General features: G+C 47.1%; 1 protein-coding gene across 1 annotated transcript in view; it reads right to left on the minus strand.

Annotated features, from left to right (window-relative positions):
* The window catches only part of LOC109904582 (neuronal PAS domain-containing protein 3), a 332,747-nt gene that overhangs the window by 261,908 nt on the left and 56,146 nt on the right, over positions 1–14,693 (minus strand). The window contains exon 3 of the mRNA XM_031787943.1: positions 4,441–4,685. Within this exon, the coding sequence (XP_031643803.1) occupies positions 4,441–4,685 (245 nt within the window). The remainder of the gene's footprint in view (positions 1–4,440; positions 4,686–14,693) is intronic.

Here is a 14,693-nt window from a genome sequence, read left to right on the forward strand (position 1 = left end):
ACTCCTCTCCTCTCTGCTCCACTCCTCTCCTCTCTGCTCTTCTCCTCTCTGGTCCTCTCCTCTCTGCTCTTCTCCTCTCTGCTCCACTCCTCTCCTCTCTGCTCCCCTCCTCTCCTCTCTGCTCCTCTCCTCACCTCTCTGCTCCACTCCTCTCTGTTCATCTCCTCCCTGCTCCTCTCCTCTCCTTTCTGCCTCTCTGCTCTAATCTTCTCTTCTCTGCTCCACTCCCCACCTCTCTGCTTCTCTCCTCTCCTCACCTCTCTGCTCCTCTCCTCACCTCTCTGCTTTTCTACTCTCTGCTCCACTCCTCTCCTCTCTGCTCCGCTCCTCTCTGCTCTTCTCCTCTCTGCTCCACTCCTCTCTGCTCCCCTCCTCTCCTCTCTGCTCCTCTCTGCTCCTCTCCTCTCTGCTCCTCTCCTCTCTGCTCCGCTCCTCTCCTCTCTGCTCCTCTCCTCTCTGCTCCCCTCCGCTCCTCTCTGCTCTTCTCCTCTCTGCTCCACTCCTCTGCTCCCCTCCTCTCCTCTCTGCTCCACTCCTCTCCTCTCCTCTCTGCTCTACTCCTCTCCTCTCTGCTCCCCTCTTCTCCTCTCTGCTCCCCTCCTCTCCTCTCTGCTCCCCTCCTCTCCTCTCTGCTCCACTCCTCTCCTCTCTGCTCCTCTCCTCTCTGCTCTTCTCCTCTCTGCTCCTCTAATCTCTGCTCTTCTCCTCTCTGCTCTTCTCCTCTCTGCTCCACTCTTCTCCTCACTGCTCCTCTCCTCACCTCTCTGCTCCTCTCCTCACCTCTCTGCTCTTCTCCTCTCTGCTCCACTCCTCTCCTCTCTGCTCCCCTCCTCTCCTCTCTGCTCCCCTCTGCTCCTCTCCTCACCTCTCTGCTCCACTCCTCTCTGTTCATCTCCTCCCTGCTCCTCTCCTTTCTGCCTCTCTGCTCTAATCTTCTCTTCTCTGCTCCACTCCTCTCCTCTCTGCTTCTCTCCTCTCATCACCTCTCTGCTCCTCTCCTCACCTCTCTGCTTTTCTACTCTCTGCTCCACTCCTCTCCTCTCTGCTCCGCTCCTCTCTGCTCTTCTCCTCTCTGCTCCACTCCTCTCTGCTCCCCTCCTCTCCTCTCTGCTCCCCTCCTCTCCTCTCTCCTCTCTGCTCCCCTCCTCTCCTCTCTGCTCTACTCCTCTCCTCTCTGCTCCACTCCTCTCCTCTCTGCTCTTCTCCTCTCTGGTCCTCTCCTCTCTGCTCTTCTCCTCTCTGCTCCACTCCTCTCCTCTCTGCTCCCCTCCTCTCCTCTCTGCTCCTCTCCTCACCTCTCTGCTCCACTCCTCTCTGTTCATCTCCTCCCTGCTCCTCTCCTCTCCTTTCTGCCTCTCTGCTCTAATCTTCTCTTCTCTGCTCCACTCCCCACCTCTCTGCTTCTCTCCTCTCCTCACCTCTCTGCTCCTCTCCTCACCTCTCTGCTTTTCTACTCTCTGCTCCACTCCTCTCCTCTCTGCTCCGCTCCTCTCTGCTCTTCTCCTCTCTGCTCCACTCCTCTCTGCTCCCCTCCTCTCCTCTCTGCTCCTCTCTGCTCCTCTCCTCTCTGCTCCGCTCCTCTCCTCTCTGCTCCTCTCCTCTCTGCTCCCCTCCGCTCCTCTCTGCTCTTCTCCTCTCTGCTCCACTCCTCTGCTCCCCTCCTCTCCTCTCTGCTCCACTCCTCTCCTCTCCTCTCTGCTCTACTCCTCTCCTCTCTGCTCCCCTCTTCTCCTCTCTGCTCCCCTCCTCTCCTCTCTGCTCCCCTCCTCTCCTCTCTGCTCCACTCCTCTCCTCTCTGCTCCTCTCCTCTCTGCTCTTCTCCTCTCTGCTCCTCTAATCTCTGCTCTTCTCCTCTCTGCTCTTCTCCTCTCTGCTCCACTCTTCTCCTCACTGCTCCTCTCCTCACCTCTCTGCTCCTCTCCTCACCTCTCTGCGTTTCTCCTCTCTGCTCCGCTCCTCTCCTCTCTGCTCCGCATGCATGAATAATAATATGCCCAGGTGGCGGAGGGGTTGGAGGGGATGAGGAGGCGTCGCCAGCCTTCAAACAAGAGAAAGGTCACGCTTGTTTGTGCAGTGTCCTTCAACAGATGTGAACTGCCTCTGACAGAGACTAGCAAATTTTGGGTTAAAACGCTCTGGAAAAAAATTGTTGATGGGTCAATTACGGTAAAGGTCAATAGAAGGCAACGAGGAAGGAAAGAAGAGCGGCGAGAGAGGAGAGACTAAACTTATGATAATACATCAACAGCATTTGGAGAGAGAGAAGTGGAGGTCAAATTCCTTTAGCTTTGATGCCAGTACTATCGCCTATCATTTTTATTACATATCCGAGCAATCTATACTCAACTTTGTCACCTTGGTTTTGTATTCCATGGAATAGAGGCTGGTTTTAACTACGTTTGGCAACTCAGACAGACATCAGCGCCATCCAAATGCCAGGTCTGTATGTTAAGGCACAAGGCAAATTGATTGAGAGATTGTGTCTGCTAAATGAACTGGGCCGGCCATGAATCAGAAACAGTGTAACTCTGCTGCTGTATGAGGCTGGCCTTCATCTGTGTAGCATAAACAACTCTGAAAAGAAAAGGGCCTGGCCTCTCCCTCATCTGATACTGTACAATAACACAGCATACCCTTCTCCCTCCTCCTGCATTACCATGCAGTGCATTGCTAAGCCTGGCTCCTGTGTGTGTGTGTGTGTGTGTGTGTGTGTGTGTGTGTGTGTGTGTGTGTGTGTGTGTGTGTGACATCTGTAAACCAATCAAAACATATGACCCCCTCCACATCCTCTTCCAGTATCCATATCCTACCTACAGCCTCTATAGCCTGCTGTGTCTGGCAGGCTGGGAGCTGTGGAAGCTCCGGGTCAGGCTCAACGTAGCCTATTCAGAAATAACACTGATTCATGGGCAGAGGGAGATGGTAAGCCGTCTTCATTAGCTACCGGCGATGCACAGCAACAAAAAGGATGGGATCAATACGCCACTCTGTTCAGAATGAAGCGAAAATAAAATGTGGTGAGTTAGTGATTCAATTCAGACTGCCACTATCTGTCTGCCGATAAAAAGACAGGACATGCAGCAGAGGTAGAGTCATTCATTCAAATATCCAAATGTAAAATGTTTCTGGTTCAATGCCCCCCCAGCAGCATTGTGTACTCATCTTTGATTGAATGTAAAGTGTAGGCTATAGGTCTTAGTTGTATCAGGAGGAAATCAAGCAGCCTTTTCCAATCCAAATCATTCAGCAGTATATATTTTCTAATTAAAATGCATGTCTCTTCAAAGCCAGACAACAATGATGCCATCTGGTGTGTGTGTGTGTGTGTGTGTGTGTGTGTGTGTGTGTGTGTGTGTGTGTGTGTGTGTGTGTGTGTGTGTGCCTCGGCAGAGCAAACAGCTCGCATTGACTGAACATTTTTGCAATTGACTTTAATCTTTACGGTCATTCCTACTCCAGCATACCCTATTAAAATATACAGATCTGTATCTTCTTTAAGTGCACTGCACAAAGACCCAATTTCAAAGGCAAATTCGGTTACATTTGAATATACTCAGAATTTCTGCATGTACTAGTAGGCTCAAAATGTATCAAAGTTAAATGTTTACATTTTCAATATGTGTGACCAGACCACAGGTGCCAGAGTTCCTCATTTCCCCTCCGCTCTAACATTGAGTGTAGGCTTGTGTCCAGTAAAACATTCAAGGAATATCTCTATTTACCAATAGTCAGATTAACTTGTGGATACGATTTGTTTGTCTCTGTGTCCAGCATGAAGGAAGTTAGAGGTAGTTTCACAAGCCAATGCTAACTAGCGTTAGCCCAATGACTGGGAGTCTACAGGTACTGTAGTATATGCTAAGCAGAGTCATAAAAATGGTATCTATGAGTTCATCTGACCCTGGGTAAGTAGTTAGATTTCTTAAATACCAGAATCTCACAGAATCCCTTTAATCCCGTCATGGTCTACAGGAGTTGACGTTTTATAATATTAGAATTTACAGTATTACCTTAATATCACAGTATGTTAAAGCTCAGACAAAGAGAGATATCATCAATGTTTCGCTGGTAAAGTGAGTGAACCATTGATATGAACATTTGGTACTGAACTACAGATATAGAATCTTAATTTGAGACAGTTTGCTACAGCGGGTAAATAATCCTACAGTAAAAGGACATGTGAATGATTATGTGGATTATAATTCATGGACATTTTTGTAGAGGTTGATATATTTTCGTAAGGGAAAATCAAGTCTGAAATTTCAAAGTGAAGATTACAAACTTCAGATTTGTTTTTAAAACCTCAAAATACACGACACGTTTTACATATCATGTGTTGAAGGAAAGTTCTCCTGCAACCGGGTGATTAAATGAAGATCCTACATCTGTAGAATTAACTAAATTGTGGGTAGCTGGACCATGGTGGTGAATGGAGCTGACCTTTGACGGAGGTGTTGGGCGGCGGGCCTTCCATGCGCAGGTTCCATGGTGGGTCCCCCTGGTTGGCGAAGTCCCTCATCTTCAGGTAGCTGATGGTGAGGCGGATGATGGAAGCCTTGTCCAGCTGGCTGGTGATGGCGCCAGGCAGGGGCAGCATCTTAGCCAGCTCGTAGAACTCAAAGTTCTCCTTCCCCCGCCGCGAGCGAGCTGCATCCCGGGACTTCTCCTTTCTCAGAGCCTGCAACCTGGTGGGGATAGGAGAAGAGACAGGAGTTAGGACTAGGGTTGTGTTCAGTAGGGATAAAACATTTAGAAACGTTTTGATACGTGTATGGGAAATACTACCTCAACTCAGCAGTTAAGACCAGAGACATCTTGAAATTGGGAAATACTACCTCAACTCAGCAGTTAAGACCAGAGTCATCTTGAAATTGGGAAATACTACCTCAACTCAGCAGTTAAGACCAGAGACATCTTGAAATTGGGAAATACTACCTCAACTCAGCAGTTAAGACCAGAGTCATCTTGAAATTGGGAAATACTACCTCAACTCAGCAGTTAAGACCAGAGACATCTTGAAATTGGGAAATACTACCTCAACTCTGCAGTTAAGACCAGAGACATCTTGAAATTGGGAAATACTACCTCAACTCAGCAGTTAAGACCAGAGTCATCTTGAAATTGGGAAATACTACCTCAACTCAGCAGTTAAGACCAGAGACATCTTGAAATTGGGAAATACTACCTCAACTCAGCAGTTAAGACCAGAGACTTCTTGAAATTGGGAAATACTACCTCAACTCAGCAGTTAAGACCAGAGACATCTTGAAATTGGGAAATACTACCTCAACTCAGCAGTTAAGACCAGAGACATCTTGAAATTGGGAAATACTACCTCAACTCAGCAGTTAAGACCAGAGACATCTTGAAATTGGGAAATACTACCTCAACTCAGCAGTTAAGACCAGAAACATCTTGAAATTGGGAAATACTACCTCAACTCAGCAGTTAAGACCAGAGACATCTTGAAATTGGGAAATACTACCTCAACTCAGCAGTTAAGACCAGAGACATCTTGAAATTGGGAAATACTACCTCAACTCAGCAGTTAAGACCAGAGACATCTTGAAATTGGGAAATACTACCTCAACTCAGCAGTTATTAAGACCAGAGACATCTTGAAATTGGGAAATACTACCTCAACTCAGCAGTTAAGACCAGAGACATGTTCAGTGGGAAGCAAACATTTGAATCCGCAGCAAGTAAGGGCCTGGGTTCGACCAAGAAGCACAGAAAGCTGTGGCATTCCATCATTCAATGCTAACACTACCATAAGCAGGTTAGCGAGAAAGCAAGACCAGGGACGTGTTAAGTAAGGAAAGTAAATGTTTTGAAACAGAGAGATACTTCCAGAATTAGAGTGCAGATTTTCATTTTCCTTTGCTAAATGTTTTGCTAAGCCTTGACCAACTGAACATGACCCTGGACCCTCTGTCAGCTCAGACACCTGTTGTCATACTGTGGCCTAAGTCTAGGTTACAGGGCTTTTGTACCAAACACACCAGCCCACAGTCAGTTGTGGCCATTAGTGACTTTGCTCTACTCCAGTGGGAATGCTCACCACAATTGATTCAGTCATTAGAATTTAGAAGTGGGTCTCACGAGACAGCCTGCTGAATGACTTTCAGATTGCTGCCTTTTTCAAAGAAAGAGACTGCAATACGCCTAGATATTGCCTTTCAGATAAATTTAATCAGCAAATGCTGTCAAGTGTAATGTCCACATGCTACAGTGCATGTGGGTATGGAAAGTTGTATTGTATTAATACTGTATTTGATATCAAGAATGTAGTTATTGATGTCAAACAGGATTAATAAATGTTAAAATGGCTTTCCATATCTATACCAAAGTTTCACCTGCCTCTCTCTCTCTCTCTCTCTCTCTAATATACTGCAGGTACATATTTATCAGATGTGTCACAATAGGATTAAAACAGATACCTGGGCATATATACACTGCTCAAAAAAATAAAGGGAACACTTAAACAACACAATGTAACTCCAAGTCAATCACACTTCTGTGAAATCAAACTGTCCACTTAGGAAGCAACACTGATTGACAATAAATTTCACATGCTGTTGTGCAAATGGAATAGACAACAGGTGGAAATTATAGGCAATTAGCAAGACACCCCCAATAAAGGAGTGGTTCTGAAGGTGGGGACCACAGACCACTTCTCAGTTCCTATGCTTCCTGGCTGATGTTTTGGTCACTTTCGAATGCTGGCGGTGCTTTCACTCTAGTGGTAGCATGAGACGGAGTCTACAACCCACACAAGTGGCTCAGGTAGTGCAGCTCATCCAGGATGGCACATCAATGCGAGCTGTGGTAAGAAGGTTTGCTGTGTCTGTCAGCGTAGTGTCCAGAGCATGGAGGAGCTACCAGGAGACAGGCCAGTACATCAGGAGACGTGGAGGAGGCCGTAGGAGGGCAACAAACCAGCAGCAGGACCGCTACCTCCGCCTTTGTGCAAGGAGGAGCAGGAGGAGCACTGCCAGAGACCTGCAAAATGACCTCCAGCAGGCCACAAATGTGCATGTGTCTGCTCAAACGGTCAGAAACAGACTCCATGAGGGTGGTATGAGGGCCCGACGTCCACAGGTGGGGGTTGTGCTTACAGCCCAACACCTTGCAGGACGATTGGCATTTGCCAGAGAACACCAAGATTGGCAAATTCGCCACTGGCGCCCTGTGCTCTTCACAGATGAAAGCAGGTTCACACTGAGCACATGTGACAGACGTGACAGAGTCTGGAGACGCCATGGAGAACGTTCTGCTGCCTGCAACATCCTCCAGCATGACCGGTTTGGCGGTGGGTCAGTCATGGTGTGGGGTGGCATTTCTTTGGGGGGCCGCACAGCCCTCCATGTGCTCGCCAGAGGTAGCCTGACTGCCATTAGGTACCGAGATGATATCCTCAGACCCCTTGTGAGACCATATGCTGGTGCGGTAGGCCCTGGGTTCCTCCTAATGCAAGACAATGCTAGACCTCATGTGGCTGGAGTGTGTCAGCAGTTCCTGCAAGAGGAAGGCATTGATGCTATGGACTGGCCCGCCCTTTCCCCAGACCTGAATCCAATTGAGCACATCTGGGACATCATGTCTCGCTCCATCCACCACAGACTGCACCACAGACTGTCCAGGAGTTGGCGGATGCTTTAGTCCAGGTCTGGGAGGAGATCCCTCATGAGACCATCCGCCACCGCATCAGGAGTATGCCCAGGCGTTGTAGGGAGGTCATACAGGCACGTGGAGGCCACACACACTACTGAGCCTCATTTTGACTTGTTTTAAGGACATTACATCAAAGTTGGATCAGCCTGTAGTGTGGTTTTCCACTTTAATTTTGACTGTGACTCCAAATCCAGACCTCCATGGGTTGATAAATTTGATTTCCATTGATAATTTTTGTGAGATTTTGTTGTCAGCACATTCAACTATGTAAAGAAAAAAGTATTTAATAAGAATATTTCATTCATTCAGATCTAGGATGTGTTATTTTAGTGTTCCCTGTATTTTTTTGAGCAGTGTATATACTTTACATACTATAGCCTACTGTATTTAGGTTTATGCTTATAAGTCCTTTATTTATCCAGCGGCAGTAGATCACATGACCTATTCAAGGATGCATGGTTAGTTATAGTCTATTGGTTCGCATCGTTCCAGTCAAACACTTCTGTCTGCTTTAGTCGCTGTGTTATTTATTTCATATCAGATAACTCCAAGCAGACAGTTCCATTCTTCCATAACACAACTCCCAACTTTCCATGGCGTTCATCATCCCAAGCCATTTTGAATTAAGTTGGCAATAAATCACACAGGAACCTCTGGGTTCCCCACTGGCCGACAGCTAGATTAATTTTTTTACCAGCACAAATGCGAAATCAGTTTGAATGGACTTGAAAGATGAGGTAAGGCAGGGGTTTTTCCCCCCCGAAGATGAAAAATGACTTGGTGAAGAAAATAATTTTTCATTGTTTTGTCGTTTACTTATCAGTGATTCGAGCTAAAAACAACATCATTAAGCCAACATGAAAACAGCAAGAAAAAGGCCCACCCACTCTCTCTGATAGATGTCGGTTACTTATAGATTATATAGATTCAAAAGAAGATTTCAAATATGAATTCATGCATTTAGAATTGCATGCAAGATTCAAATGACAATTCACCAAGCACCACTTCCCACAACCTTCATTCAGCCAAAGACTGTCTTGTGGGTCACTAATGATGTACTCATAGTTGTCAAGATCAATTTATGTTAGCTTTTGTGAGCATTAAGAGTGCAATAAGATAATTTCACTGCCAAATATAGATGAATCCTTTGCCTTTACATCTAGGTAGCAGATTGCCACTCTCGATCATGTTGATCGCTCACTCCCCTGCAAGAAGAAAAGCACCATTTGATGGTCTACTGCTCAGACAATATATAAAGCTAGTTGTAATGATTGTTTGGAGGCAAAGTGCAACAGAGCTGCAGAATTTAATTTGTTCCACAAACCTGGAAAGCACTATGTCGGCCTGCCAAATATTGTTGCATGTGCCGGGGTTGTGTGACATTAGTACAGCGAACAGACGGTATGTATCATGTTCTACCAGAGTAAATGTAACACTTTCTTTTATAAACATGACATTAAATCATGTTGTAGTTTAACATGAACCCCCCAATGGCTTTTCAAGTGCCTTTCAGAAGACAGGGATGAGGTCACTAGCTTTGGCTGTATTTGGTTTTGTTTCCAGGTTAAACAGAGGTCACAAAGGTTGTTCTGTGGTGCACTGCACACCACATAGCGCGCTTTCTCATAAGATAATCACTTACTAAGTTGGTGACCAGCCCCATACATACTGCAACGTGTACTGTATGTCCCCATAGTCTGTATTATAAACTGGGTGGTTCGACCCCAGAATGCTGATTGGTTGACAGCCATGGTATATCAGACCATATACCACAGGTATGACAAAACATTTCATTTTACTAATTACATTGGTAACCAGTGCATAATAGCAATAAAGCACATATTGGCCAATATCAATCCCAGAGGTAATACTATGCTGCTCCTTCCAGTGTGTCAGCTGTCTAAAAAGAGACTGACCAGTGGTAGGGAGCACAAGCAGTCAGGGCCAGCGTTATGGGCGGGCCTTAGGGGCCCTGGCCCGCCCTAGCATACCTTCTTGCCCGTCCAAATAAAATACTTAAATATTGATAATTTATTTGAACGGGACGCACTCTGACAGAAAGACGCATCAATCTCAGAGAAAGCATCCGAGGGAGTGAAACAGTGCCCCTTCTGTCTCAGTATGTATAGACCATGTATCTGATGCTGTCTGGACCAAAAGGACCAAGAGAACCAGACAGCATGTCATACTATTTCTGTCCAGACAGCCTCAGATACATGGGCTACATATAGTAAGACAGAGGGGCTCTGTTTCACTCTCTTGGATGCTTTCTCCGGTGAGATCATTTCAGTCACTTGCGAATTGAAGGAAAGTTGGAGGATGCACTGTTGGCGGGTGCACTGTTGGCGGGTGCACTGTTGGCGGGTGCACTGTTTGGATGCTGGAATTATTTTGGACGAATGTGCAAAGGTAACCTACTTCTTGAAGTGATTTCTTTGACAATCAGATGAAAACATCATGACTGGTTGTGTTCATGCCACATTAAAAGGTAATACATTTTTACAGTTAAATGATGACTTTGCTATAAAACCCACTCAAGAGCATGCACACATAGGAGGTCCCAGGGGAAAAACATGCCCCCTATGGAAATCAAATGCCCGTCCAACTGATTCATTCTGGCAAGCAGGACTGCTTTGAAATCTGGCATTACCCTTGAGTCCCAGAAAAGTGTGGTTATCAACAGGAAACAGGTCATTGCGTAGAGAACCATCTCTATCACCTACACTACTTCAGTAAATCATCTGCTCCACAATGGAGGAACAACCAGACCACATTCTTTTTGCACCATTTTTCAAACAATTCTCTGTATTCTCATTCGAAACCACACAAACCCACATCCATACACAAATCTCAATGACATAATGGAGAGAAACTCCATACTGGTGAATGTTTACTTGAGAATAGAATGCTTATGGCCCACACAGAGACATGCCAGTGGGGAAATCAAGCAATGTGCGGGGTGGCTGATAGGGATCTGTGTGTAGGAATAGAGAGTCCCACACCTAGAAGAGACCCTAGAGTACAGTTAGCATTGTTAAAATGGAAAAGGACTGTTGAGAGGACGAGATTAGCGATATGAAATGTACACAGAACAGGCTATTTGTTCACTCCAGTAACAGGGCTCCAAACACAGAGGAAGTCAGCATCCATTTGGAGTCCATTAGCTTTGACTTATATACTTTGACTTATAATATGAACATAATTATAATAATACAAACCAGACTAAACTTAACGCTAGCAAAGCGTGTGTTGTTGCTTTGAATATCCTAAGCGGCTGGCAGGTTACAGTACCTAATGTCTTTGTTGAGCAAAATCATAAGGTATGTTGAGATGTGCTTGTGCAGTAAACAAAAATAAAGCAGCTACAGGGTCATTGGCCAATGAAATGAATCTGGAGGTGTCTAAGATATCGCTCTACTTAGCCAATCACTCACCGTTCAACTTCTGAGGACAAGGAGAATACATCAAGCAGCTGAAACGTGTGAATGATCATTTAGGATGGAAGCAATAGACTTAATCATTGTTGAAATGGCAGGCAGAGCAGAAACGCTACTCCTCTCCTCCTGAAGAAATGGATGACACCACTGATCAGGGGACTACATGACAAAACCAATAAATGGCTTTTGTGACTCTCTGCTCTCCATGTAGCAGGAAAAGGAAAGTGGGGGGGGGGGGGGGGGTACTCATTACATTAGGTTATATTTCCCATGATAACAAACGATATCTCCTTAATAACATAATTTAACTTCTCATCAACTTGGTCACACAGAGTCATCAAACCTGTCCAAACCCCCAGCAGACAATGAGGGGTTATAAAAAAACAATACTGTTCAGGTTAGGCCTCACTCCACTCACTCGAAATACCACCAACACTGTTCAGGTTAGGCCTCACTCCACTCACTCTAAATACCACCAACACTGTTCAGGTTAGGCCTCACTCCACTCACTATAAATACCACAAACAGTGTTCAGGTTAGGCCTCACTCCACTCACTCTAAATACCACCAACTGTTCAGGTTAGGCCTCACTCCACTCGCTATAAATACCACCAACACTGTTCAGGTTAGGCCTCACTCCACTCACTCTAAATACCACCAACACTGTTCAGGTTAGGCCTCACTCCACTCACTATAAATACCACCAACACTGTTCAGGTTAGGCCTCACTCCACTCACTCTAAATACCACCAACTGTTCAGGTTAGGCCTCACTCCACTCGCTATAAATACCACCAACACTGTTCAGGTTAGGCCTCACTCCACTCACTCTAAATACGACCAACACTGTTCAGGTTAGGCCTCACTCCACTCACTCTAAATACCACCAACACTGTTCAGGTTAGGCCTCACTCCACTCACTCTAAATACCACCAACACTGTTCAGGTTAGGCCTCACTCCACTCACTATAAATACCACCAACACTGTTCAGGTTAGGCCTCACTCCACTCACTCTAAATACCACCAACTGTTCAGGTTAGGCCTCACTCCACTCACTCTAAATACCACCAACTGTTCAGGTTAGGCCTCACTCCACTCGCTATAAATACCACCAACACTGTTCAGGTTAGGCCTCACTCCACTCACTCTAAATACGACCAACACTGTTCAGGTTAGGCCTCACTCCACTCACTCTAAATACCACCAACACTGTTCAGGTTAGGCCTCACTCCACTCACTCTAAATACTACCAACACTGTTCAGGTTAGGCCTCACTCCACTCACTCTAAATACCACCAACACTGGACAAAACCAGGCCCCAGATTCACAAAGCTTCTCAGAGAAGGAGTGCTGATATAGGCTCATTTTAGCCTTTTAAATAATAATGAATAAGACTAAATGGACAGTGGAAGCCTGATCCATTTCAATCTGAGATGCTTTTGGAAGACAGACCCAGGTTGCAGAGGGGCGGCAAGGAGTTTCTAACTCAGCATTCTAACTCAGCATGCTACACTAAGATGCTTAGTGCTATCCAGAATCCTTGGGATGTCCCTACCCTAAACCCTAACCTTAACCCTTAACCATAACCCTTATCTAACCCTAAACCTAACCTTCACCATTTTACATTTCAACTTCAATGGGGTAACGTCACAGTTGGGAAATCCCAAGGATCTCGGATAGCACGGAAATCACTAAGATGTTCACAAAATGTTTCCTGTATTTAAATAATAATAATTCAGATTCACTGTTTAATAGTCACATGTACAGGGTTGCAGGTGTGATTGCATGGTACAGTGAAAATCTTAGTCTTCGAACTCCAGCATGCAGGAACAAGTGAAATAAAATAATGAAAATGGTAATAAAAACAACAATAGAAATATCACTAAGTATCACAGATGTTCATTAACATTTTCGGGACTATAAGTAGGTGTCACGTTCTGACCATCGTTCGTATGTGTTTTCCTTGTTTTAGTGTTGGTCAGGACGTGAGCTGGGTGGGCATTCTATGTTGTGTGTCTGGTTTGTCTATTTCTATGTTTGGCCTGATATGGTTCTCAATCAGAGGTAGGTGTTAGTCATTGTCTCTGATTGGGAACCATATTTAGGTAGCCTGTTTTGTGTTGGGTTTTGTGGGTGATTGTTCCTGTCTCTGTGTTTACACCAGATAGGACTGTTTAGGTTTTCACTTTTGTTGTTTTGTTTAGTCTGTTCATGTATAGACGTCTTTATTAAAAACATGAATAACCATCACGCTGCATTTTGGTCCGCCTCTCTTTCACCAGAAGAAAACCCTTACAGAATCACCCACCAACCAAGGACCAAGCGGCGTGGTAAACAGAGGCAGCAGCAACAGCAGCAGCAGGAGAAGTGACAGGTGCAGCAGGAGCAACAGCAGCAGCAGCAAAGGCAGCAGCAGGAGAAGCAACAGAGGCAGCAGCAGCAGCAGCAGTGGGAGAGGCTGCACTATTTGGAGAAATGGACTTGGGAGGAGATCCTTGACGGGAAAGGACCCTGGGCAGAGCCAGGGGAATATTGCCGCCCCAAAGCCGAGCTGGAGGCAGCGAAAGCAGAGAGGCGGCATTATGAGGAGCTAGCACGGCCGAGCGGCTTGAAGCCCGAGAGGCACCCCCCAAAATGTATTGGGGGGGGGGGGGGGGCAGCACAGGGAGAGTGTAGCAGAGTCAGGAGTCAGACCTGAGCCAACTCCCCCTGTTTACCGTAAGGAGCCATGGATGGATTTGGAGCTGTCGGCGAAGCTGAGTGCTGAGTCTGAGAGTGTTGAGGATGTATTGGCCAGAGTAGAGAGAAAGCTGTTGGTTTGGCATAGTATGCACGGCATTCGCCCTGAGGAGCGTGTTAGCTGTCCGATGTCACCCGTGTCAGTTCCTCGTACTCAGCCTGAAACGTGTGTTGGAGTTCCCAGGGGATTTGATGCCGGCTATACACACCAGGTCTCCAGTACACCTTCACAACCCGGTGTGTCCTGTTCCTTGCACTCACCCGGAGGTGCGTGGCCCGGTACCACTAGTGCCAGCTCCCCGCACCAGGCTTCCTGTGCGTGTCCTCGGCCCAGTACCACCAGTGCCAGCACCACGCATCAGGCCTACAGTGCGTCCCGCCTGTCCAGCGCTGCCGGAGCCTTCCTCCTCTCCAGCGCAGCCGGAGTCTCCTGCCTGTTCAGCGCTGCCAGAGCCTTCCTCTCCAGCGTTGCCGGAGCTTTCCGTCTGCCCAGCGCCATCTGAGCTACCCGTCTCTCCAGCGTTGTCGGAGCTTCCTGTCTGCCCAGCGCCGCCAGTCTGCCCAGCGCCGCCAGTGCCGCCAGTCTGCCCAGCGCCGCCAGTGCCGCCAGTCTGCCCAGCGCCGCCAGTGCCGCCAGTCTGCCCAGCGCCGCCAGTGCCGCCAGTCTGCCCAGCGCCGCCAGTCTGCCCAGCGCCGCCAGTCTGCCCAGCGCCGCCAGTCTGCCCAGCGCCGCCAGTGCCGCCAGTCTGCCCAGCGCCGCCAGTGCCGCCAGTCTGCCCAGTGCCGCCAGTCTGTCCAGTGCCGCCAGTCTGCCCAGCGCCGCCAGTGCCGCCAGTCTGCCCA

The sequence above is a fragment of the Oncorhynchus kisutch genome, linkage group LG14 (assembly GCF_002021735.2).
Source record: "Oncorhynchus kisutch isolate 150728-3 linkage group LG14, Okis_V2, whole genome shotgun sequence".
Classification (NCBI taxonomy): Eukaryota; Metazoa; Chordata; class Actinopteri; order Salmoniformes; family Salmonidae; genus Oncorhynchus; species Oncorhynchus kisutch.